Source organism: Musa acuminata, chromosome BXJ3-3, assembly GCF_036884655.1.
Source record: "Musa acuminata AAA Group cultivar baxijiao chromosome BXJ3-3, Cavendish_Baxijiao_AAA, whole genome shotgun sequence".
NCBI classification, from domain to species: Eukaryota; Viridiplantae; Streptophyta; class Magnoliopsida; order Zingiberales; family Musaceae; genus Musa; species Musa acuminata.
The window spans coordinates 3,151,879-3,175,942 of NC_088351.1; the positions used below are offsets into that span (position 1 = coordinate 3,151,879).

The 24,064-nt window shown below is 46.7% G+C and overlaps 6 protein-coding genes, 2 long non-coding RNA genes and 1 other non-coding gene across 14 annotated transcripts; 5 read left to right on the forward strand and 4 right to left on the reverse strand.

Annotated features, from left to right (window-relative positions):
• Window positions 1-267: 267 nt before the first annotated feature.
• On the forward strand, window positions 268-1,088 carry LOC103976894 (pathogenesis-related protein PR-1). The gene has a single exon (XM_009392236.3). It carries the CDS (start codon window positions 437-439, stop codon window positions 995-997), a length of 561 nt encoding a protein of 186 aa, XP_009390511.2. The 5' UTR covers window positions 268-436; the 3' UTR covers window positions 998-1,088.
• Window positions 1,089-1,230: 142 nt separating this feature from the next.
• LOC135634342 (myricetin 3-O-rhamnosyltransferase UGT77B2-like) lies at window positions 1,231-2,913 on the forward strand. Its single transcript, XM_065144754.1, has 2 exons — window positions 1,231-1,857; window positions 1,934-2,913. Exons 1-2 carry the CDS (start codon window positions 1,368-1,370, stop codon window positions 2,821-2,823), a joined length of 1,380 nt encoding a protein of 459 aa, XP_065000826.1. The 5' UTR covers window positions 1,231-1,367; the 3' UTR covers window positions 2,824-2,913.
• Window positions 2,914-3,218: 305 nt separating this feature from the next.
• LOC135634345 (uncharacterized) lies at window positions 3,219-7,606 on the forward strand. Of its 2 annotated transcripts, XR_010495299.1 has the most exons (5): window positions 3,219-3,462; window positions 3,538-3,862; window positions 3,954-4,046; window positions 4,149-4,306; window positions 7,471-7,606. It is a non-coding gene; the product is annotated as an uncharacterized LOC135634345 (long non-coding RNA). The 2 variants fall into 2 exon arrangements; XR_010495298.1 differs by lacking the exon at window positions 7,471-7,606 and having other exon boundaries at window positions 4,149-4,512.
• A 119-nt stretch (window positions 7,607-7,725) lies between these two features.
• On the reverse strand, window positions 7,726-9,717 carry LOC135634346 (uncharacterized). 5 transcript variants are annotated; one of them, XR_010495302.1, is made up of 5 exons: window positions 9,590-9,712; window positions 8,967-9,060; window positions 8,577-8,886; window positions 7,924-8,485; window positions 7,726-7,837 (listed from the first exon to the last, which is right to left on the reverse strand). It is a non-coding gene; the product is annotated as an uncharacterized LOC135634346 (long non-coding RNA). The 5 variants fall into 5 exon arrangements; XR_010495303.1 differs by having other exon boundaries at window positions 7,753-7,955; window positions 8,051-8,485; XR_010495304.1 differs by lacking the exon at window positions 7,726-7,837 and having other exon boundaries at window positions 7,841-8,485; window positions 8,577-8,651; window positions 8,789-8,886; window positions 9,590-9,717.
• A 1,436-nt stretch (window positions 9,718-11,153) lies between these two features.
• On the reverse strand, window positions 11,154-13,790 carry LOC135634341 (AAA-ATPase At5g57480-like). Its single transcript, XM_065144753.1, has one exon. The coding sequence runs from the start codon at window positions 12,748-12,750 to the stop codon at window positions 11,242-11,244; it is 1,509 nt and encodes a 502-aa protein (XP_065000825.1). The 5' UTR covers window positions 12,751-13,790; the 3' UTR covers window positions 11,154-11,241.
• A 283-nt stretch (window positions 13,791-14,073) lies between these two features.
• Window positions 14,074-15,111, reverse strand: LOC103976892 (beta-1,3-galactosyltransferase pvg3). The gene has a single exon (XM_009392235.3). It carries the CDS (start codon window positions 15,046-15,048, stop codon window positions 14,101-14,103), a length of 948 nt encoding a protein of 315 aa, XP_009390510.2. The 5' UTR covers window positions 15,049-15,111; the 3' UTR covers window positions 14,074-14,100.
• Window positions 15,112-15,960: 849 nt separating this feature from the next.
• Window positions 15,961-17,334, reverse strand: LOC135632778 (beta-1,3-galactosyltransferase pvg3-like). The gene has a single exon (XM_065141549.1). The coding sequence runs from the start codon at window positions 17,286-17,288 to the stop codon at window positions 16,341-16,343; it is 948 nt and encodes a 315-aa protein (XP_064997621.1). The 5' UTR covers window positions 17,289-17,334; the 3' UTR covers window positions 15,961-16,340.
• A 904-nt stretch (window positions 17,335-18,238) lies between these two features.
• Window positions 18,239-18,734, forward strand: LOC103976889 (histone H4). The gene has a single exon (XM_009392233.3). It carries the CDS (start codon window positions 18,279-18,281, stop codon window positions 18,588-18,590), a length of 312 nt encoding a protein of 103 aa, XP_009390508.1. The 5' UTR covers window positions 18,239-18,278; the 3' UTR covers window positions 18,591-18,734.
• Window positions 18,735-20,747: 2,013 nt separating this feature from the next.
• TRNAG-CCC (transfer RNA glycine (anticodon CCC)) lies at window positions 20,748-20,818 on the forward strand. The gene has a single exon. It is a non-coding gene; the product is annotated as a tRNA-Gly (tRNA).
• Window positions 20,819-24,064: the final 3,246 nt, after the last annotated feature.

Genomic DNA, 24,064 nt, shown 5'->3' on the forward strand with positions numbered 1-24,064 from the left:
AAACCCTTTTACTGCATTCATCGTCTCGACCCATACTGTTCGATTCTGAGTCCACAATGTCAACTATATGCATACTTCCCTCGTGATGCCACCTCAATCAGGAGATGGTCACATGACCCGTCCAGGGGAACAAAGCACATAGCAATCACGGGAGGGATCCGAGGAATGCTTTTGTTACTCCCCTCTCAATTTGTCGGGTCCCAGCAACGAAACGATATGACTGGAGGGAAACTGGGACCCATTGTGGGGACGACGCCATTGTCCAATCGAATGGCTTCCTCAGTCAGGATTGCGAGTGAAAAATGGGGCAGCAAAAGGTAATTTTGCTTTGCTCATTCCCAAAGTCACGAGAGCAACAGTCGCACGGCCGCACTTTATAGCCGTCCTCGCTATCTCCATTATAGCCGTCTCTCCTCGTCCTCCTCTTTCCCTCGCCATGAGCAGTCTTACGCTTCTCCTCCTCTTCCTCCACGTTTCGACGAGCCCCTCGTACGCCTCCTCGCCATTGCTGGCTTCCCCCATCAACGAAACCATCTACAACATAACGAAGACGCTGTGCTGGGGATGCTGGGCGGAGGCCGTCCAATTCCTCTACGCCCACAACATGGTTCGGGCTACCCACTGGGAGCTTCCCCTGGCCTGGGACCCAACCCTCGAGTCCTACGCCCGGTGGTGGGCCACCCAACGGAAGGGCGACTGCCGGCTGCAGCACTCGTTCCCCGACGGCGGCTTCCAGCTCGGCGAGAACATCTTCTGGGGTTCCGGCTCGGGGTGGGGGCCTTTGGACGCGGTCCGGAATTGGGCCGGGGAGGAGCGGGACTACTCGTACGCCGCCAACGCCTGCGCCCCGGGCCGGATCTGCGGCCACTACACCCAAATGGTTTGGAAGGACACACGTCGCCTCGGATGCTCCCGCGTCGTCTGCGACGGTGGGGGTGTGTTCATGACGTGCAATTATTATCCACCTGGAAATTACATCGGAGAGAGGCCGTATTAGTGATGTAAAAAAGCACTTGGAATCGTAATGTTGATGTATGCGCCTAATAAATATGGACATGTGTCCGTGACTGGTTGACTTGTTCCGACAATGACAGCGTGACCCCTTGATGGTTGTCCGCCACCTAACCGTCCAATTATTGTCGTGATTCGAATAATAAATCTAATCATCTTCGTAAGAACATTTTGTCATAAGATGATGACACGTCGCCTCTGTAGCCGTGGAATTAGGTGAGACCGGGCACCGGCGAGAGCTCACTTATGGACCTTTTATGACGGCCGCTCAACAACACGTCTTCCTCTACCACCTGCACTTCCCTCTATAAACATCCGTACCTCGCCCTCCTCCTCGACCAGCCGCAGTGCCCCCCATGGGATCCCCTGCATCCAAGCAGCACGTAGCCTTCGTTGCATTCCCATTCGGTTCCCACCCGGGAGCCATCTTCCCCGTCGCACGCGCCGTCGCCGCCGCTGCCCCCTCCGCCGTCGTCTCCTTCCTCGCCACCGCTCGGGCCCTCGCTTCCCTCCCCGCTGCCGACGATACCCCGAACCTCCGTTTCGTCCCCGTCGCCGACGGCGTCCCTGACGGATCTCCGCCGCCGCGGGAAGTCCTCGAGCTGATCGGCCTGTTCCTGGAGGCGACGCCGGGGAACCTGAAGGAGGGGATGGCGGCGGCGGTGGCGGGCGCAGGCGGCGCGCCGGTGATTTGCGTCGTGAGCGACTCGTTCGTGTGGATGTCCGAGGAGGTGGCCGAGGAGATGAGGGTGCCGTGGGTCCCGCTGTGCCCGGGCGGCACCGCGGCGATGTCCGCCCATCTCCACACCGATTTGCTCCGCCGAAAGCTCGGGGTTGGCGACCAAGGTTGGCAGGCACATCTCCTCCGTTACTATACGTGCTGTGTTTATGTATGTGGTACGATGGTTCTGTTCGTGTGCAGCTTTAGCTGGCCGCGAGGAGGATCTCCTCGACTTCATCCCCGGCCTCTCCGTGCATCGAGTCCGCGATCTCCCCGAAGGTGTCGTCACCGGCCCACTCGACTCCCCCTTCTCCGTCCTCCTCCACCGCATGGCCGACAGGCTCCCCAAAGCCGCGGCCATCGCCTTCAACACCATTCCAGGCCTTGAACCCGCCATCGAGGAGAGCTTGGCCACGGTATTTTCCAAGCCCTTCATCATCGGCCCCTTCCACATCCTGGCCCCGCCCTCCGCGCCCGCACCCGATCCGAACCGCTGCCTCCCTTGGCTCGACCGACACCGCCCCGATGCGGTGGCATACGTCAGCTTCGGCTCCATCATGACCCCGCCGCCCGCCGAGCTGGCCCAGCTGGCGGAGGGCTTAGAGGCGAGCGGCGTCCCCTTCATCTGGTCACTGAAGGAGACGGCTCGGGAGTGCCTGCCGCCGGGGTTCTTGGAGCGGACCAAGGAGAGGGGGATGGTGGTGGGCTGGGCGCCGCAGCTGGCGGTGCTGGATCACCCGGCGGTCGGAGCGTTCCTGACGCACTGCGGGTGGAACTCGGTGCTGGAGGGGATCGTCGCCGGTGTGCCGATGGCCTGCCGGCCGCTCTTCGGGGACCACCGGATGATCGCCAGGTCGATGATGCTCGCGTGGGGGAACGGCATCGGGTTCGAAGGCGAGGCGATGACGAAGGACGGGGTGTTCAAGGCTTTGGACGCGTTGCTGAGAGGAGAAGAGGGGAAGAGGTTGAGGGCGCGAGCGGCGGAGCTGAAGCAGATGGCCAACAAAGCGGTGGCGCCCGGCGGGACCTCCACCAAAAACTTCGCTTCGCTACTGGATTTCCTTCTGCCTGAAATTAAATTAAACTCTTAATTGTGTGTTTACAGTATGAATAATGTGTGATTATTGAATTCCAAGATCATTACCTCACCAATTAATTGATCCAATAAAACAACAGAGTGACGAACGACTCTTCGAATTCCAATCATAATCAAGTCCAGGTCGACACGTGTCGTATCGTTTGATGTGGCAATGGCTCCGTGTCAACATGTGCAGTGCACATCATATATATATATATATATATATATATATATATATATATATATATATATATATATATATATATATATATATATATATATATATATATATATATGCTTGCATACGTACATACATACGTGCAAATACACGGGGAGAACATAATCCCTCGGGCGCCAAGCCTATTTATTGCTTCCAGTGCATCGCTTCGGCGTTGAACTTCCATCTCCTCTCAAGAAGCCACCGTTTTCCCTCTTCGCCGCACCTCGTCCTCCTCCTCCTTAGCGAACTCGAGGACCGTTCTCCGATGCCTCACGTGTCGGATCGTCGAGCCCTGACGACGGTGGTGGCCATGGAGGTCGCAAGAAACGGTATGGTTGGCTGAACACCTCCCGACACTCGAATCCCTAGCCTCCGATGGCTCCCGTTGCTGATCGTAGATATCTATATCTCGCTGCGCGGTTGCTCGATCAGGTGAGCTTTTTCGTCCCGTTTCTTGATGGGGGTTTAGTCGGGTTCTTTGCGGTTTTGAGATGTTCTTGGGAGCAGGTCTTCCACGAAGTGGAGGTGATCGTGAAACGGTACGAGATTCGTCGCCTTCTAAAGGCCTGGTTGAAACCCTCGTGGCCCGAACCGCAGATGGGCCCAAGTGTTTGGATCATCGAGCCGTAGGGGTGGTGGCTACTTGATCAGGTGCATTGTCTCTCCCAATCTAGATGTGGATCTGTTGTTGTTTTCTTGGGTGCTTTATGGTTCTGCGATGTTATTGGGGCTGTTCTTTAAGTATTGCGTTCGACGCATTCTAAAGGCCCCCAACCTCAGATGGCCCACGTTTTGGATCATCGAGCTGTAGGGATAGCGGCTACTTGATCAGGTGCTTTCTCTCTTCCCCAATCTTGATGTGGATCTGTTGTGTTTTCTTGGGTTCTTTCTGGTTCTGAGATGTTATTGGTGGTGTTCTTTAGTTCTTGTGTTTTCGCCGCCTTCTAGAGGCCTCCAACCGCAGATGGCATACGTTTTGGATCATTGAGCTGTAGCGATGGCGACTGCTTGATCAGGTGCGTCCTCTCTTCCCAATCTTGCTGTGGTTCTGATCTGGTTGTATATTCTCGAGCTCTTTATGGTTCTGATATGTTATTGGGGGATATTCTTCGAGGAAGTGGAGGTCGCCAAGAAACGCCATGGCAAACCAAACACTGCTGTTCTTCACGGAGGCCTGCATCTGTTGCTGGGACGTGAATTCTGCACGCCAGGTGTTTGAAGAGATGCCCAAATCGGATGGCTGTGCTGGTGAGTCTCCTACGGGATTTTGTTGAAGGTAATTGTAGCTTTGTAGTTTTATCGCTTGGTAATCTATTATTATGATGCTATTATGGAGTCATGTTTTATAAAGAAGACTTCCCAATCATGAATAGGAAAGGTCTAATGTGCTCCATAGAATTGGAAGACTTAACGATTAGGATAGTTGTAATAAGTTCTTTATGTTCACGAAATCAATATTAGAGAGACGTGTTTCTTCCTTGCTATCATTAGCGCAACATATGAACAACCTATCGATCATATATACTTTTCATATATATATATATATATATCTGATACACCTCTTGAGTACTATTAATAGTTGATCAGCTTGACTAAGAAAAATCTTACCAAGGCTAGTGACCATCCAATTGTATGATGTTGTTATTCTTCTGTTTTGATGATTGAGGTGCCTTGTTTCATATGTTATCTTGACTGGTATCATATAATTTGCTTCAAGACTTGCTAGATTTGATAAATAAGCAGAATGTTGATGTAATGTTACTTGTGGATTGTGGACACAGCATATTACAAATAAATTTGCATTCCCTCAATTTTGTATATATAGGTCATTAGTTGTCGAGCTGGCATATGCTAACACTGTTTGCACATACACTTTAATGGAATCAAATGATTTGACCGACAACATTAACCTGAATCAAATGGAGTTTTTTTAGCTGGTTTCTTCAATGTGTTTTTTAAATAGGTTCTTCTTAGCATGTAATATGAATTTAAAGGGATATGGTACATGGTATATAGCTATTTCCCGTCTCTTTTCTGCAGTTCAGTTTTTGCCAATAACTTGTTTTTTTTTTTACAGTGTTTGGTTTTGACGTTGTGTATGAATTTCAAAGGATATTTCAATATCAATTTAATCAAAATAGGGATCTCAATGCTAGAAACTGTTGTTGAGTTATATATAAGAAAAAAAAAGGAAAATAATTACATAAGAAAAATAAAAATAAGAAAAAAAAATATGTAGTTCTTATTCTGTTCTATTAAGAGACCAACCAAAGCAGCAACTGTAAATATAGAAAAAGGGATGAAGATGTGTATCATTTTTGGCTTAGCCCTAAGAAATGCATATTATATAGTTCCTGGGGATTTAGTCTGTTAATATTAGAAAAAAGAATATATATTCAATAAAGAACTCTTATAAGACAGTTCTTACTCTGTTCTATTAAGAGACCAACCAAAGAAGCAACTTATGTAAAAGAATTTTTTTGTAAATTAGTTGTAAGGCTATTTATGTTTTATGGATCTGAAATTTTAAGTATCTAGAAATTCGTCTGTGACATTAACATAAAATGAGATGGAGATGAAGATGTTGAGATTGTTGTCTAATATTGTTATAAAAGATCGATATAAATAATAACTTCATTCGTGAATAATCATTGGAGGCAGCATCAATGAGAATAATGAGGGGAAAAAAAAACTTTACTAGTGGTTGCACATGTCGAAAGGATAACTGACTTAATGAAGAGCAACGCATATCAATTGAAAAGGGTATGATGGCACTTAGATTATCCAGTGAATGACTCAAATTGCTCATGTCTTTTCCTTGAAAAATAGTGGCATTTTCTTAAATAGTGGCTTTGATGGTCAAAGTATAAATGATGATGATCTTAAATAATAAATGATGTTGTTTCTTAAGTCATTAAGTTTAAAAGACATCTTGGTTACACGAATTTTGCCTCCCTACGTTCTTGAATATCTGTAATGTTGTACCGAAAAGATTCGTTTAGTTGTTCTCAGTGACAATTTGTATATACGTCATTGTGCCGTTACTCGTTTTCATCATTGTACGATTTGACACCTCGTATGATATTTAAGCCAAAGGTTGCATTTATATGTTTTATGACATAATTTTCATCCTTTTCACTGTTTTGCTTCTCTTAATCAATTTTTGAGATCTATGACCTTTGTAGTTCTCTTCAAGTGTCAAAGACGTGAAATCTTGGAGGAGTGAGAGGAAAGGATTGATCAGTTATTTGCGTACGCCAATTCATCATTTACACGAGCGAGAGCTCTCTTGGTGTGATTCGCGTTTTATACGAGGTCCCGTCACTGGCTGCTTTGATGCTGCAGCATTCGATCCATAGGAAATATTAAAAAATTATTGAAAATAAAATTTCAATTCCTTCTACCTTTAAATTTCATAATTATAATATTTAATATATTTCTTAATAAGAAATTTTTTATTTTTATAATTTTTTAATGAAGTTAATGTCTTTTTTTTTCGTTTTTTCTTTTTTCGTTTCTTTTTATTTAGTTTTAAATTTCATTGAAATAATAATTTTCAAATTCATTGGAAATTTATTTTAATGAGTTCAACAAATTCTAAATTAAAAAATTATCAGGATTTTTGTTCAACGATTTTAAAGTCCAAACTGATGATTAGATTTTTTACATTTTGTTTGGAAAAAAGAATGATGTCAAACAATCAAAGCTGATAGAAAGAGAAACTCCAAAACCAAATATTTTCTTGCATCACCAAAATCTAAAAATATTCAAGTTATACATACACCAAAGAACCCATCCCAACCGGGTGGGTTTGGGTTGAAACCAAACTCAAACTCTGACCGATGACAGGATCACTTATTTACAATTTTCATAGTCCAGCTACCTTAAAAGCTAGAAAAGGGGCGAAAGTGATAAGAATAGATTCCCCGTTCAAGAAGGGAAAGGTGGGAAATTAGCAAACCATTTCTCCACTTGTTCATAGGCAGTTTATAACCCCGTTCAAATGTTGAATAGCCCATGATCTTTATAGTCCAGCAAGGACAGAGCAATGGGGAATGTCAAGACACACAACTAAAACTGCCACATTTAACCCACATAAGAAGGGAATGGAAATATTCCTAGGAAACTAGAAAAATGTTTCTTTAATTCATTAAACCAGACCCAAGCACTCATAAGTTCAACTCTTAACAAGTGAAAGGAAGTTAATAGGTGTTGTGTGTTTTTTAGGTGAGGTTTTCTGAATCACAAATGCTAATGGTTATCTGTTACCCAATATGGTTCGACCAAAAATAGTTTAATCATCTTTCCATCATGTACCTCAATTTGCTACAGAGAGTATTATATTCGAAATGCTGGAAGAATAGTCATCTCATTTGTCAGTTATAAGCAGATTATTTGCTAATCGAAGTATATAGACTGACAAAGATCATTTGCCTGCAGTACTGCAGGGATCAAATTAAGCATCCACCATTCCAACAATTCCAACAACTTGGTTGCCAGACTGCGTTGGATGGGCATCCTACCTAAGATGAGCATTTATGGTGTTGATCATAAATTCAATTGTATATTATGTAAACAACCAGCCATGATAGCCTTTAATTAAAAGAATGAAGATTTAATTTCAAAGATAAACTCTAGTTTGCTAGCAATAAGATCAGCGTTTATATCTTTCATTTACTTTGTAATGCTGATCACTGTGGAATAAACTTCAGTTATCATTTTACATTAATAAATAATATATATTCATAAATGAATATAGTATCTTCTTCCAAATTCCAACATTACTCCAAAGCTCTCATTTGTTTCTCTGCAGCAAATATCAAACAACTAAATCGTAAATGTTGTCATGATCATTTGCAAGGTTTGGCATGCCTTGAGCAATCATGATTCTACCTAGTAGCAGTCTATATTTTGTTGCACGGACTCTGTAAAGATGCATACACAAGACATGATAAGCTGGCATAAATCCACATAATATACCAATATCTTGGTGACAGTCGAGGCATAATTTGGTACTCACCGGCATGGCGTAGTAGGTTACACTCGCTTTGGCTGATGTAAACAAGAGCAAATGATCATTAATTATGCATTTCATGGCAACCGCCACTTCCTTAGATAACAGCCTCAATAACATCTCAGCACCATAAAGAACCTAAGAAAACACAACCAGATCCACACAAGATTGGGAAGAGAGAATGCACCTGATCAAGTAGCCGCCATCGCTACATATGGTTGGGATCCGGTTGGGGGCCCTTAGAGGGCGGCGAAAACACAAGAACTCAAGAACAGCCCCAACAACCATAAAGAACTCGAGAAAACACAACCAGATCCACATCAAGATTGGGAAGAGAGGACGCACCTCACCTGATTAAGTAGTCGCCATCGCTACAGCTTGATGATCCAAAACGTGGACCATCTACCGTTGGGGGCCTTAAGAAGGCGGCGAAAAAGACAACTGAAGAACACCCCCGATAACATCTCAGAACCATAAAGAACCCAAGAAAACACAACAGATCCACATCAAGATTGGGAAAGAGAGAATGCACCTGATCAAGTTGCCGCCATCCCTACAGCTCGATGATCCAAAACGTGGGCCATCGGCGGTTGGGGTCCGGTTAGGGCTACGAGGGTTTCGACGAGGCAGGCGACGAGTATCATTATTGTGGTCGTGAAATCATGCATCAAATTTAAAGATGCGAAATAATGATTTATCAAATCAATTTTCATTCATCAAATTAATTTTCATGTCGAAACTCACCCGTGGAGCTTAATCAACCCGCTTGTCGGTGTTATCGATGTTATGCCGACGTGACCAAATGACCTTATTACGCGCATACATCAACGGGGTATGGCCACCTAAACCAAGATTCCAAGTGCTTTTTTACATCACTAATACGGCCTCTCTACGATGTAATTTCCAGGTGGATAATAATTACATGTCATGAACACATCCCCACCGTCGCAGACGACGCGGGCACATCCGATCCGATCGTTCCCCATGATTCCACCCCGCGATTTTAGCCTACGCCACTAGAGAAGCATCGCAAATCAAGAAACAGAAAGAGACACAAAGAAGGAAAGAAGGCGATCGCCAGAAGAAAGAACAAGAAAGATGGGGGTTAAGATTTTGATCCACGCCATCAAAATGACTTCCGAAATCAAGAACGAGGAGAAGGGGGAGAAATCACGACAACTGCTAAAGTTCGAAGATTAGGATAGAGACAATCGACCTACAAGAGAATGGATTCTATACAATTGGTGCTGGGAAGGGGATCGGCCCGGGCGGTAGCCTCCGTTTCAACCTCATCCTCCTCCATCCCGCAACCGGATCTGGTCTCGCCTAAAGGTGATGGCGAAGCCGCTTCTTGAAAGACACACATCAAATCAAAGAAGGGAAGAAGAAGATCACGAGTGGAGAGAACAACTGAGAAGGGGGTTAGGGCTCCGATCGACGCTATCAAAATGACATCACAAACGAAGAAGGGAAGATATCACGAGAACCGCTAAAGATCGAGGATTAAGGTTGAGATCAATCGACCTCGAAGAGAGTGAAGCTTACCCTACTGGCGCCAGCAAGGGAATCGGCCCGGGGCGGGGCGGACCGACAGCCTCCATTTCACCCTCTTCCTCCTTCGTCCCATCCCAGATCTGATCTCTTCCGAAGGGTATGCCGAAACCGCTTCTTGAAAGGAGAGGGCGAGACTGAGATGGGATTCAAACCACACCGTATATATATATATCAACAGAATCCACCAAAGCCCGAATCCGATAAGCTTGTGGATGCAAACGTTAGTATTAACTCGTTATCGGGTGTGGCTCCGAGATCCATACTGATACGCTTGTTGGATCTATGACAATGAGCTGCAGGCCCCCATAAATTGCAGGCCCATCAAAATGTAGTCCATCACGAGCCTTGGGGAACCCACTTGATTTCGGCTGGCAATTATTGAGATGCATACTCACAAACGAAAAGATAATATAATATTTAAGATCAATTTTGTGTATCATGCGACTAACTCTAGTATTAGTCACGTCAGACTTATTTCTAGTACTAGTTTAAGTTGTCATGTGAATCACTTCTAAAAGTGGTTCCAGTTAGTATGGAAGAGTCCGTCTAAATGCAGAGGAACGTATCTAATGAATCCCCAGAGAGAGGGTTAACCAACTTTGGATCCTCTTGGGGGGCAATCCATTTAGATCTTGAAAAGGTTGACAAAGTGGGAATCCAGTTGGAATGATGAGATGGGTTCATAAGGGGCGGTGGGGTCAAAAGGACCTAAAGGTTGATGATTGGCATCCAATATATATCTTGCATGCTTCCAGCTGATCACCTCCTTTGTGGTCATCAAACATGGGTCCACTGCCATCAGCTGTAGCAGGACCATGGTTGATGCCTGTTCCATTCAACTCCTCATCCCATGTCTTTCAACCGGTGATCGTGTCCAAGCAGCACATCATAGTCTCCATTGCATGTTCTTAAGCTTGTGATCGCACATATAAGAATATAGGCATCTCCCTTTCAAGCAATGTGTGTGTGTGTGTGAGAGAGAGAGAGAGAGAGAGAGAGAGAGAGAGAGAGAGAGAGAGCTGTTGCAGAGAAATGATTTGACTGCAGGAAGTCCCAACTAATTCTGGGGCATCGTTTTAGGTGGTGGGAGGAAGAGGATGAGTCCCACTAGGGGGGAGAAGAATCTCCTCCTCAGGCTCTGAAAGAGTTGCAAGGACTTCTTTGTCCGCATTCAGCAGAGGGATTCGATCGACACTGTTTCTCACACAAAGATATGCATTATCCATCACGTATCTCTCGGTAATCCATCGTTGCTGGCTGGCAGCTTTCCCTTACCAATTCTCTTTTGTGGCATTTTTATCCTTCAGTCGCTCGCGCTGTCTCTTATAAGACAAACCATTAGGTTTCGACCATCGTACCGCAAGATATGATGCTGCCTTCCATACGCGACTTGTCATCATCCTCCATTTTGCAGTAGTTGGAAGCTCAATGAGAGAGCTCAGTCATGTAAAATGGGAATACAGGCTACAAAGCGTGTAGTTGAATGTGGACATCGACAAACAATGCTTGCTTGCTCATGCAAGTTGATCCAAACAATAGGAACCTACATGTTCAAGAAGAGTACAGTTTACATGCTCAGTTGACACTGATAACTTCAAAGAAAGAGAAAGATAAAAGCAATGATGGAAGGCTAATACACGTTCCTACTCTTCGTTCTCCCCATTGCACCGATTTGCTGCTTCCTTACCTTCCTTTGGGCTCCCTAATGCCCGCTTCTCCTGCTCTTCCTCCTCGTTCTCCTTCTCGAAGGCCTTCAGAGATCCTCCTCCTCTTCCCTTGTTCTTTGCTCTGTTCTTGAGTACCTCCAACACCTCCGCCATGGCCTCAAGCTTCTTTCGTCGCCGGTTCTTTATTAGAATCTCGCTGACATCTGCTGGGGTTATGTCGACACCATTAATCACCTCTTCCAGTTCCTTCAGTAGCTCTGCATTCTTCCCCTCGTGTTCCAGCTCGACATCCTCCGGTGACAGATAATTCTGCATCAGCGTCTTTAACGCTTCGTAGGAGCAATAGCTCATGCAGATATGCATGTCCATCCTCCCCGACCTGAGGAGCGCCGGGTCAAGCTTTTCGATATGGTTCGTGGTGAACACGAAGATCCTCTCGTTCCCGCAGCACGACCACAACCCGTCGGTAAAATTCAGCAGCCCGGACAAAGTTATCGTCTTCGCAGCATTGGCGTCATCCGAGCCGAAGGTAGAGTCATAAAGGGGCATTGCCTTCTTCCAGCCGGAACTACGGTTGGTCAGATTGATCGAGCAATCTATGTCCTCGATGACAATGATCGACTTCGAAGTCGTCTTCATCAGAAGCTTACGAAGCTCCGAATTGGTATGCACCTCGGTGAGCTCGAGGTCAAAGACGTCGTAGTTGAGATAATTCGCCATAGCGGCGATCATGCTCGACTTGCCAGTGCCCGGTGGGCCGTACAGCAAGTAGCCTCTCTTCCATGCACGCCCCGTCCTCTGGTAAAAGACCTCCCTCTCCGCGAAGTCCTTGAGGTCGGCCATGATCGCCTCTTTCTTGATCGGGTCCATGGCGAGGGTCTCGAACGTGCTTGGGTGCTTGAACGGCACAGACTCCCACGGGTGAACGCGGGAGTCCATGGCGCCGCCGCGCGAATTGGTGTACAGTAGCCGGTCCTGGTTACTGCGGCGGAGCAGGGTGGCCGTGTCCATAATGTGTTGGAGGTAGGCCTGGAGGATGAGGGGCTTGTCCTTCTTCTTGATCATGAGCGTGAACCCACGTTTCTCATCGGGAAGGGGGCGCCACGAGAAGGCCTGGGCCTGGCGCTGGGTGACCACGTGTTCCCACGTGGCGGTGGCGCCACCGAAGGTGTCGACAAGGCGGTCGTTGCTGGCGAGGCCGAAGGTGAAGGCGGAGGAGTTGAGGGGCCGGGAGACGCTGAGGCGGGAGGCGGCGACGGAAGCAGAGCCGCTGAGGTAGATCTGGACGGCGTTGTAGAGCTCGTTGGTGTTGACGCCGTCGATCTCAGTGATGTCGAAGTAGCAGGAGGAAGAGAAGCAGTGGCAGAGGCGGTAGAGGAACTTGGCGGATGCGAAACGGAGGTCGGGAGGGAATACGATGTTGATAAGGCTCTGGAAGAAGGCGAACACCCCCATGAGAGAGGCAAGAAATGCCCAAAACTCCATCTTATCTTTCTTGTAGTGGAACCCTGAAGAATGCTTTCTTCTTCCCACTCAAGTAAGTATTGAACGGAATTCAGGGAACAGGGGAGAAGAGGTTCTCCTCTGGTTTAGTGTTCTCCTACTCTGTCGTTCTATAGTACTGTTCTTTTTCTCTCTTCTTTTGCGGAGATGTATCAATTCAGCTTAAGAGGAAAGGGATGAAAGCGGTAGAAAAGAAGAAGAAGACAGAGTTCTCTACTAGTTGGCAAATGGCAGAGATATTGAACATGCCTTTAAGAGTGCGGGGGGAGGGAAGTGATGGGGAGTCTTCCTTGTGTGGGACGGGGATTATATAGAGGTGCCTTCCACCTCCTCCGTCCAAAAGGACTTCAAATTATTTCAGAGATCTAACAAGTGGCCAAAGAGGAGAGAGGATGGGTTAGAGATTTACTGTGTAGAAGTTGATGGCGATGTATGCATGTGAGCTTGCAGTGATAAGTATGGAATTCGGATGGTGTACTCTAAATCAAATCAAAAAGAAGAAAACCATGGTGGTGGTGTCCTCTGTTGAGGCAAGGGTCTCAGGCTTTTTGGTGAGATCACTTGGCCTTTCTCCTCTTTTGCTCATCATCTGTCAAGTCTTGAAGCTCTTCCTCTGCTACCTGCTACTTCAGCTTTTGATGAAGATTATGGAGCATTCACACAATTTGGTGGAGTGTACAGTGGTAAAGATCTGCTGCAGACATTACGATATCTTTCTCCCACTCTTTTTGTCATCCTTTTCGGCTTCCTGTTTCAACCAGCAAAACTTCGGGCTCGACGGAAGGTTGTTTCCTGCATGTCCCAGGGCCATTAATGGCCTACTTTGGTGGCGTGTCCTCAGTATCCCATCTGTCTCACTCTCCTCCGTTTCGGTGTAGCTCGTCGATATCCGTCTCGAGCCATTCCTACGACCACATGTCTCTTGAGAGAAGCGTCATCTCGTTTTTGTAGACAACCTCGAGATGGGATTCCAACAAAGTCCAACGAGTGGATCGTATAACATGGAACCCAAACGGGTTGCTAGACGAGTCACTCTGTACGGGAATACAAGCATGCATCTCCGGATGAACAGCGTCAACTCGAGGGCTAAATACTATGGTCTCGTCTCCGGGCATCGGAATTTGCATGCACTGCAACTAGATTTTGCTGCAATATTTTAAGCTCATTGACGCGTTAAGATGGAGTTGGTCTCCTCGATAATCGTATATGTCCAGCGATAGGTTGCTTTCATATGGTAAACTGAGGATGAAGCGATCGAGCAAGAGAATGGCCAAAGCGAAAAAAAGGGAAACAGAGAGAAACAAATCAAATAATAGGTTGCAAGCTTTTCCTTCAATCGATGTGGTAGAATTTGGATGGCTTCAGGCCGTCGGTGACGTTCAAATACTTGAGGGTTCTCGCCCACTTGAGGTGATCCTTCAGCCGGTGCACGGCGATGGTGTCCGGCATGAACTCGTGCGAGCAGGTGTCGATGGGCACCGGGATGGGGAAGTCGTACATGGCGTACTTGGTGTTGTACCTGTTCTTTCCCTTGTTCCCTTCCCTCAGCCATTTCCCGGTCATCATGTCCTCGGCGCCGACGGTGTTGTTCTTGGCGATCTCCGACGTCGATATCCACTCCACCAAGTCCCAGGAGAGCAGGTACCCCATCCCCGACATGTACTCGTGGAACGGATCCATGCTGTCGCAGGGGATCACAAAGCCATAGTACAAGTCCTCCCTCGGCATCTTGTTCAGCGACTCGATCAATTTGGGGAGCCGGAAGTAGATGTCGTCGTCCGCCTTGAGGATGAAGTCGTAGGGCTGGTCGTCGCCATCGGCGCCGTTGAACAGCTTGGGAATGCTGGAGAAGTACGTGTACGTCTTGCCATCGTTCATGTTCTCGTTGCAGTCGAGGATGATGATGTCGTTGTAGCGCATGATCTCCAGGGCGATCAGCACGCGCTGGTCCTCCTTGGTCAGGTTGCAGAAGACGAAGCGGACGTCGACGTGGGCGGTGAGGTTGGTCTGGAGGGAGTAGACGAGGCGGAGAAGGTGGCGGCGCTCGTACAGATCTGCGCGGGAGAGGACGCCGATGAGGAGGCGGAAGTCAGGCTTCACCGTGACGGGCTCGGTGAAATGGGTGACGGCAGCGGCGGACGAAGAGCGGCACGCGGTGACGAACGACTGGAGCTCGAACTCCTTCGGGTAGATAACGAGGTATATGAAAGCCAGGAGGGCGAGAGCGAGGAAGACGATACCAACAGTTTTAGGAGGTGGCTTGTGCAAGGAGGGTTTCATGGCTGCTGTGATGTGGATGGTGATCGCTCAAGCCTCAAGGGCGGGGGGAGGGGGGAGGGGGGGGGGGGGGTGGGTTTCTGTCACAGAGCAGCACAAGGCGAAGACTTAATAGTCGTATCGTCTGCCCACCCAAACTGCGACCCAATAATATTGTATATAAAGAAATAAGTTAAAACATTGAGTTGGAATCGGATGCGACAAGGGATGCAAGGAGAAGAAGAAGAGATTTCATGTTAGGTGCAAGGCCACAACGGATCTCATAAGCCGTAGAAGAAGAGAAAAAAGAAAAGCTTCAGATTGGGTACAAAGCCATATTTGACCGTCGTGTATCAAAAACGTGTGAATCGAAGCGGAGTAAAGGCAAAGTTTGAGAGAGAAAGAGTTGAAGAGATCTCACACGGATTACTAGGACAGATCTGAAGAGATGGTGATCACGTGGGCTCTTGACTTGTAAGGAAGAAGAAGGTGGCCTCGGTTCTCGTGTGCGGCTACGACTTGGAACGGTTATTGACCGAACCCTTCTTCCTTCGATTGCTGAGAAGGTTAAGGTCTTCTTTTTGTAGTTATATGGCTAAAATCGGTAGATACATATGTCCATTGCCTCTTGCATTAGATAATTCCATCTCCTCATCGGTGGGCCGTAAATAAAAGTCAAACAAAGTGAGTCAACTCGCAGCGATGGATTCTCATCTCTTAATTGGAAAGTTGAATTAAAGGGAATATAATAATAACAGCACAGTATGTAACTCCGGCAATCCATTTGAGCATCCAAGACATCTACGAAGACGCCATTTATATGGTTCGAATAAGTCGCGTAAATGGTAATGTTTTCATGTTAAGTAGAATCGTAATTCGTGGCACGATTATGGCAGCCAGCATCAGATTTCGAACAATATTTTAGGTCCCGATCTGTCGCTAATTGATACGTTCCAGCAGATCCATATGGGATGCCACAATCCCAATGACCTCTATCACCTACCTAAATCGATTTGTGCTATGCATTAAATAAAATAATACACCTCCTATTGTGCTACTTTTTCCCTAAAATCTTCCATATCATCATTCCTTTTCACTTCCAACACATATTTTAGTTAGGAATATTGAATCACTTCCAACGCATGAGATGACTGCTATTAGATTTCCGACGGAGAACTGACTGTTACAGTATCTTGCAGTTGACAATGTCTAATATGGATCTCCATCGATCGTTGCATGGCTGAGCAGAGCAAGTCGTGTGGGAAAAAAGAATCATTGATGACCGAGAGAAGAAGGCAAGATAGAAGGGAAGCCCTTCAAGGAATATGATACAGCTTAGAGGGCTTCAACCCCGCAGTGACGTTGAAGTAATTAAGGGTCCGCGCCCACCTCAGGTGGCTCTTGAGCTTGTGGACCGCGATGGTGTCCGGGATGAACTCGTGGCGGTGGCACGTCCGCGGCTCCTCCATGTAGTCGTACATCGCCGGCTCCATGTTGAACTTCTTACCTCGGCCTCCTTCTCTCATCCATAGCCCGGTCTGGAAGTCCTCCGGCCCAACCTGGTGCTTTCTGGGCAACTCCGACGTCGCGATCCATTCCACCAAGTCCCAGGATAATAGATATCCCATTCCGGTCATGTAGTTGGTTTTATGTTGCGGGATCCAACAGGGATTGATCAACCCATAGTAGACGTCCTCCCGAGGCATCTTCCTGAGTGATTCTGCCAGGTTATGAAGCCGGAAGTAGGTGTCGTCGTCCACCTTCATGACGTAGTCGTAAGGCCGGTCGCCGCCGTTGCTGCCCTCGAGCATCTTCGGCAGGCTGGAGAAGTAAGCGTAGGTCTTGCCGTGGTCCATGTTCTCGCCGCAGTCGAGGATGATGATGTCGTCGTAGAGCACGATCTCCATGGCCACCAGCACTCGCTGCTCCTCCTTGGTCAGGTTGCAGAAGACGAAGCGGACGTCGATCTGGGCATTAGTGATGTTGGATTGGAGGGCGTAAACGTTTCGCATGAGGTGGCGGCGCTCGTAGCTGTCGGGGAGAGAGAGGATGCCCATTAGGAGACGGAAGTCCGGCTTCGGGGTCACAGTCTCGATGAAGGTGGCGACGGAGGAGGGCGGCCGGGAGCCGCACCGGGAGGTGACGATGGACTGGAGCCGGAACTCATTCGGGTAGACAACAAAGAAGATCAAAGCTACCAGCGCTGCTGAGAGGAGGATGAAAGGAATGGTGGAAGGAGAGGAGTGCAAGGAAGGCTTCTTCATGACTTTTCAGGCTAACCCAGAAAGATGATAACAGTTGGGAGTCTTATAGTTGGAAGTGTTTCACTGATTACTCGAAGATGAGCAATTTGTCTTCCAATGACTCGGAGTAAACATGGTTCTTCAATTCCACAAGATCACATGACCGATCTACCCGCACGTGACGATGCATGGGAGAATGCGACGGTGAGGAGGAGTTTAGCCTTACAATAATAATATAGTCTTCATGCAAGCTGCTTCCTCCTGTCTTTGCTGCACTCTTTAAGGGGATCGGTTTGACTCCTAAGAGCTGATGTCAACTCTGGGAACACGAAGCAACGTTTTAAATGTATCGTGTAAGGGAGCCCTAAGGACGAGGGATGTTGTTTGCCTCCTTCACTCAGATCACAGGATGCACCACGAAGGTTTGTTCATTGCTGGACATTGTCCATTACTGCTACTGTTCCCCGGGAGATCATGTATCATGGGATCGTGCACGATCTTGGAAACCGAGTTCCATCGACTTGGCTTTAAAGACACAGAATCGACATCTGACTATAGTATTGATTTCTGCGGGTCAACCACTGTAGCAAATAAAAACAAGATTAAGTGCTTCAGCAGACAGCAAAGAGAGGTGCTCAAACCATCGACCACGAAACATAAGCCACCAAGGAGAAAGAAACATTTGATAATCCGAACCGAACCACTTAAATATGGGCCAGAGAGATAGACCGTTGGTTTGCGATTTAGATCGGGTATCCTCTATTAGGATATCGGATCCCATGGGCCGTAACAAGCAGGCTCGATCCACCGATTCCAGTTCCAACCAATGGCATACTAGATGTCCACATCGCACGGCTATTAACAAAAAGAAGGCCTTCTCACGGATCGACAACTCATCCAACGGCCATCGTTTTCCTAAGTCCTCGATATAATGAACCTCTCTCCTTCCCGTGCTCCAGCACCAGATCAAGGAAGGTGAGGAGCGCGTGGGAAAGAGACAGCGAGAGCAAGATGTCCGGGCGAGGAAAGGGAGGGAAGGGGTTGGGGAAGGGCGGGGCGAAGCGCCACCGCAAGGTCCTCCGCGACAACATCCAGGGCATCACCAAGCCGGCCATCCGCCGCCTCGCGCGCCGCGGCGGCGTCAAGCGCATCTCCGGGCTCATCTACGAGGAGACCCGCGGCGTGCTCAAGATCTTCCTCGAGAACGTTATCCGCGACGCCGTCACCTACACCGAGCACGCCCGCCGCAAGACCGTCACCGCCATGGACGTCGTCTACGCCCTCAAACGCCAGGGCCGCACCCTCTACGGCTTCGGCGGTTGAGCTCCCCTCCCGTGCTCGTCCCATTGGCCTCCGTAGGGATTTATTTTGGTTTCTCCTTAGTGACTGGATCAAAGTATGTCATCATGTATAAAGAGAGCAGTTCATTGGAGTTCCAAAGACGCTCTTTATTAGCGGCATTACAGATTTCTGTGGATTTAGAAGCTATACTTGCCATTGGTTTTGTTTGGGATCATGACAGCCGATAGCAATTCGAAGACTTAGGGTTGAGTTATCGTGACATGTAGGTGTACAAATATCATACGGTGGCCGTACTGTTTCAGTATTAATCCCAATCTAATCACTCTTTTATAGTGAATAAGAGTCGTGACGATTTTAATCGACTCGTCTGGGTTCAGCAATTCGACCCGGTCTGAATCGGATTTGAGTGGTTCACGCTTTAGTTCGAGCCAGTCTCGAACCTGTCGCGACGCTATGGGCCCCGTTACAGCTCAACGACCGGAGAAGCTTCCACGGGCCTTTTCTCTCCATGTTCTTGCACCCCGTCGCCGTCGGTGGCGATCTCCGCCTTGTCTGCCGATTCCTGATGTCTTCCATCACCATGGCCGCAGGCATCCTTTTCGGCGCGAGCACAAAAAGATGCCACTTGGGCTGCGGTTTCATGGCCGACGGCGGGTCCGGGTCCGACGCTGCCCTCCCTTGCCCTTGCCCTTGCCGCTTCCCCGCGGGACCTCGGGGCTGGCGGCTCTCGTCGAGGGATTCAGTCCGCCGGTGGACCAAAGGAAGGGTTCTGGGCGGCGGTGGACGGGGCTGGGGAGAAAGAAGCTTCCCCTCGAGGAATACGTCCTCAGCGTAGCACATATCGATGGCGGGGGTGAAGAACTCGAAGGCTTCCGGAGAAGAGGAAAGCGCTCGGTGAACGGGGGACGGCTCCGGGCCGCTGGGTCCTTCCCGGACGGTGATGGGGATGTATCGGAAGGAGAGGGAATCGTGGGAGTCGGACATCGACGGCTTCTGATCATCGACAACTGCCATGGCCTGTACTTTGTTGCGTGGGCATGGATGAGGGTATTCCGGGAAGAAGATACTTTGGACACCCGCGATAAAGAGAAGGCAAACTTGATTGGCTTGGAGGGCGGAGGGAAGCATTATTTAAAGGGAAAGGGAGCAGCATTTAGGGAATGAACGACTGTGGTGTATCTTTCGGCCTTTGGGGTCTGTCCTCATCTGTTTTCCCAAAGACATTGGGATGCCAAGGCATTTGGGACTTTGTCATGTTGCTCTTCGTCAGGGAAAAGAATATAATGGGGTGGGTGGGTAGGTGGGTGGGCCTTCCTCATTTGAAGTATCAATTTATGGTGCGTGCAAGAAACTCAAGATGCCTCTGTAACATATGCAAATGGGTTGGCAGTCATTCCACGCATTAATTCCCTTTCTGTGTAATGTTCTGATATGTAGATGATGGTTTTTATTGAAATAAAATCCGTTATGAGTGAACGATATTTTCATGTAAATACTTAAACTTGGAGTTCACTACAGCAGTGATTGATATGCTACCATGAGTATGGTAAATAATAGACTGTTGCTTTCTTATGTCTACTTCGGTTATCTTACGCGATTCATTCCTTAGCAGTGAGTTTTTCTACGTGGCAGGAACAAAATAGTATCGTCTATATCAGTGTCTGATCGTAGCAAAAGCAAATCACTCGTAAATCCACAGTCTAGACTCAGTGCTGCGTGCGTCTCTTGCTTTTATCTGAAGAAGTAACGCTACATGTGTCTGGCATGGAAATTGACGACAAGCTCTTCTCGTTGAATACGTACGAGACGGCAGCGAGGTGCGTGAATCGCCGTCTAGACTTCCATCTTCGTTTTGCTTCCCATCCATCGCCGCCCTCGACGCTTTACGAAGGTGGCCTTCACGAAGAACAGGAAAGCCGAGCCTTGCCGTCGTTGTCGTGGGGAGAGACGCTCACTTACCTTTTCCACGACGGTGCAGCCACCCTTTCTTTGACTCTCTAGAAGAACGAACATAAGTGGAGACTTCGGCCGCAAGAGAACATGAGCAGATCTGCAATATGATACTATGGCGGATGTGCGACTAAACAGATAGGCGTTCTTTCTAATATATGGCTTAAGGGCCCTGAAGGGCTTTTATTATTGGATAATTAAGATGCCACATGTGACAACACTAAACGAGCGCATCTGGTGTAGTGGTATCATAGTACCCTCCCACGGTACTGACCGGGGTTCGATTCCCCGGATGCGCATTATAATTTTTGTTTTATGCAATTATAAGCACGAATACAACAAAGGATAATTAATGAATATATATGTCAACCAAAACTAACCTTAGAATCATACGCTTTCGATTAATAACTTTTTTTGTACGAGGAACTTCAATACAGAGGGATGAGAAATTTTTTTTGGATTACTCATCAGTTTTGGATTAATAACTTGGGTTTTAGAGATATCTAAGTCACCAAACCTCCCTTGACCTAAGTCTAAACCGTGTTGGAATGACCAAGACGTCACCGATATTTTCTCATAATATTTTGGCACCAAAAGAATGGCTCGATGTTACAGGAATGTCCATCTACTAACCCTCATAATAAATGTCTAAGTGAGGAGGCTCTGTCATGGGCCTACAGTACTTTCATTTATGAGGCAGCAACCACTCTTTCCGCATGTGGATAGGTAGGTCAAATAGATTGGATTCCTCTGTATCATTTGAGGACTATGACGTAGTGGCCAAGTACGTTTGTAGTTAATGAGTCGAGTAAATTATTATGAAGATAATAATTTACTGAGTTAGAATGAGTTCTGATAAGTATGACTCACGACCAACTCGATATTGGACCTAGAGAGTCAGACATATATAGTAGGTGTTGCGACGAGTAAATGTCCTAATATGAGATATTTGCTAGAGCCCCTATCTTATTGGATATTCAATAAACCCCTGAATTATTGAATCTTTTGGATAAGATTCAATAAGAGCTAACGAGAGATTACTATATAGAAATTCACTAAACTAAGAGGCTTAGGTAGTTAGATAGAGATCCAATATGTAATAGGGCATGATCCATTATAGTTAAATTGACAAATACCTCTATAAATATAGGAGAATCAAAAGGGCATAGGCTAGACTTTTTTTACTGCTACTTCCTATACTCCTCTCTCCCTCTTCTCCTTAGTCAGCCGTCCTAGTTTGGGGTGTATGAATAACAAGAAGAGTTGACCCCTTCTTGATCGTGTGGTGCATATGGTGTTGGGAAATCATGGGGGGCGACATCATATGCGCAGCGGAAGAACAAGAAAACAAAATCTCCTCTTCCCAAAAAGATCGTCGTCGTGCGAAGATTGGTGCACAAAAAATCCGCAAAACACAAAACTGCGTATAGAGATTGTGTTACCTAGGGAGATCGTATATCCCTGTTTCCTTGCAGATCCTTAGGAGAGGGTGAAGGAGGTCAAGCGTCCTCCTCTCTAGCGGTGATCCACACAGTAGGGTTGCGACGATGCTCCTCAAAACTCCAGGCCTACTCTGAGGTGGAGAGGGAGAGGAGAATAGGAAGGGCAAGCAAATACTCTAGCCTATGAGGCTGTGAATCCCTCCTATTTATAGAGATCCCGTGTCAAACCCTAATGGGTCCTTCCCTAGTAGGTATTGGATCTGCATCCAATAAGACAAGGGCTCCGTCAGATATCTCATATCTGAACCTCTACTCATCGCAATGCCTACCATATGTGTGTGACCCTCTATGCCCAATATCGAGCTGGCCGTGAGTCATACCTGTCAGAACTCCTTCTAACTCAGTGAATTATTATCTCTGTAATAATTCACTCGACTCATCGACTACGGACGTACTAGGCCACTACGCCGTAGTCCCCAGACGATACAGGGGAATCCAATCCATTGGACCTGTCTGTCCTCAGTTACCATGTACCTATAGTCCCTCATCCATCTAATATCCCAGAGACTGTATATCGAGCATGGTGCTGTCAGACCCATACGGTTTCTACTCAAGTCTCGCTCTAATCGGATTCTCCCGGAGAACTCTTTCTCTCTCAACCCGAATGACCCTAGCCAGGGATTTGTCTGAGCAAGAACACATGGGATATTCCTCTCATGACGCCGAGAGTGGATGATCCTCTGTCGACACTCAATAGCCCTCGTAAGGTCGACTACCACTCCCAATGACCAGCTGTACTAGATCTGGGATAGCCAAACCTATAAGTCTGGTATCAAAGAGTGAAGCACTCATACAGGACATCCTTGGTGTCTCAAGTCTAAGGACCAGATACACCACTAGGACTACGAAATCGATGTCTGACAATAAGGCATCATCAACCATCCAGCATTCCGTAAGCGGATCAATCAGTGAACTCATTCTCCAATGAGCACTTGTACTGTATCCCTAGTGTCCCTACACGAGCAGCTATGAGACCAGCTGCATCCATCATATAGACGGGTATACAGCACACCGGTCTATCCGGTTATCACGATGTCCCTCTTGAGTAACCTATGATCGGGATTATTTAGGATATGTGTTTAAAGGTGAATCGATCTCATTATCGTGATCTCATCACGATCCGATTCTCATTGCACAAATCCAAGGACATCACAATATATATATATATATATATATGCATTTATGCAATAGTTATAAAGTGATATACGCCAAAATATAATAAGCAAAAAGGATTATGTATTAAGTCACACGTGCCATCACTCACGTGATTGGCTTGCTGGGCACCTATGACTAGCATATGGAAAGAATGATTATGCAGCGATTTGAGGAGTATATTTGTAGTGCCTACCATGTCGATCACCATAAGAGAGGAGGATAGTTGACCTCGTTCATCCTCTCCCATAGATATATAATTTTTTAGGGATATATAATTTTTCTAGGTAAAACATCTTTTATATATGTTCAGTTTTTCGATTTTGCGACGACGAGAAACTATTTTCTACAAGAAATCTGATATTTTTATTTTTTTTTATTTTTTTATTACGCATGTGATTCTATCCTAGGTTTTCTAACAGTATTTTCAATAATACCGATGGCAAGGAAGCTCCACTCTTGGTTTTAAGCAAATGCCACATAGTTGATCACCGACTAACCACTCGGATAGATCATTTTTTATTCAATGTCTCAAGTCAACTATTGAGAATGTTAGTAGAGCTGAGTGAATTCGATATTTGATATGTGGAAATATATTATCAGCTAATCATCATCCAACATATCACCACCACATGATGTTTAAAGAGGGAGGATAAGACGAAGGTCACCCTTCTACCAAATTGCCCACATGAACGATTATATGAAGTAGGCAATCATAAGCTTTCTTCTTGCCTTTTATAATTAGAAAGATAATCGTAAACTTCTTTCGTGACTTTATGATTAGGTATAAAAGTTTATTTAAAACAGAGGACAATGAGACTTCTGAGTTACATTTGTATTTGTATATCTTATATTACTAATTTGATTATCGAATGAATTGAGTCGGAAACC

What these genes read in the sequence shown, in the direction of transcription:
- LOC103976894 (XM_009392236.3), top strand. Translation starts at nt 437, where the DNA reads ATGAGCAGTCTTACGCTTCTCCTCCTCTTCCTCCACGTTTCGACGAGC.
- LOC135634342 (XM_065144754.1), top strand. Translation starts at nt 1,368, where the DNA reads ATGGGATCCCCTGCATCCAAGCAGCACGTAGCCTTCGTTGCATTCCCA. An exon ending in GCTCGGGGTTGGCGACCAAG is followed by an intron (nt 1,858 to 1,933) that starts GTTGGCAGGCAC and finishes GTTCGTGTGCAG; the next exon opens with CTTTAGCTGGCCGCGAGGAG.
- LOC135634341 (XM_065144753.1), bottom strand. Translation starts at nt 12,750, where the DNA reads ATGGAGTTTTGGGCATTTCTTGCCTCTCTCATGGGGGTGTTCGCCTTC.
- LOC103976892 (XM_009392235.3), bottom strand. Translation starts at nt 15,048, where the DNA reads ATGAAACCCTCCTTGCACAAGCCACCTCCTAAAACTGTTGGTATCGTC.
- LOC135632778 (XM_065141549.1), bottom strand. Translation starts at nt 17,288, where the DNA reads ATGAAGAAGCCTTCCTTGCACTCCTCTCCTTCCACCATTCCTTTCATC.
- LOC103976889 (XM_009392233.3), top strand. Translation starts at nt 18,279, where the DNA reads ATGTCCGGGCGAGGAAAGGGAGGGAAGGGGTTGGGGAAGGGCGGGGCG.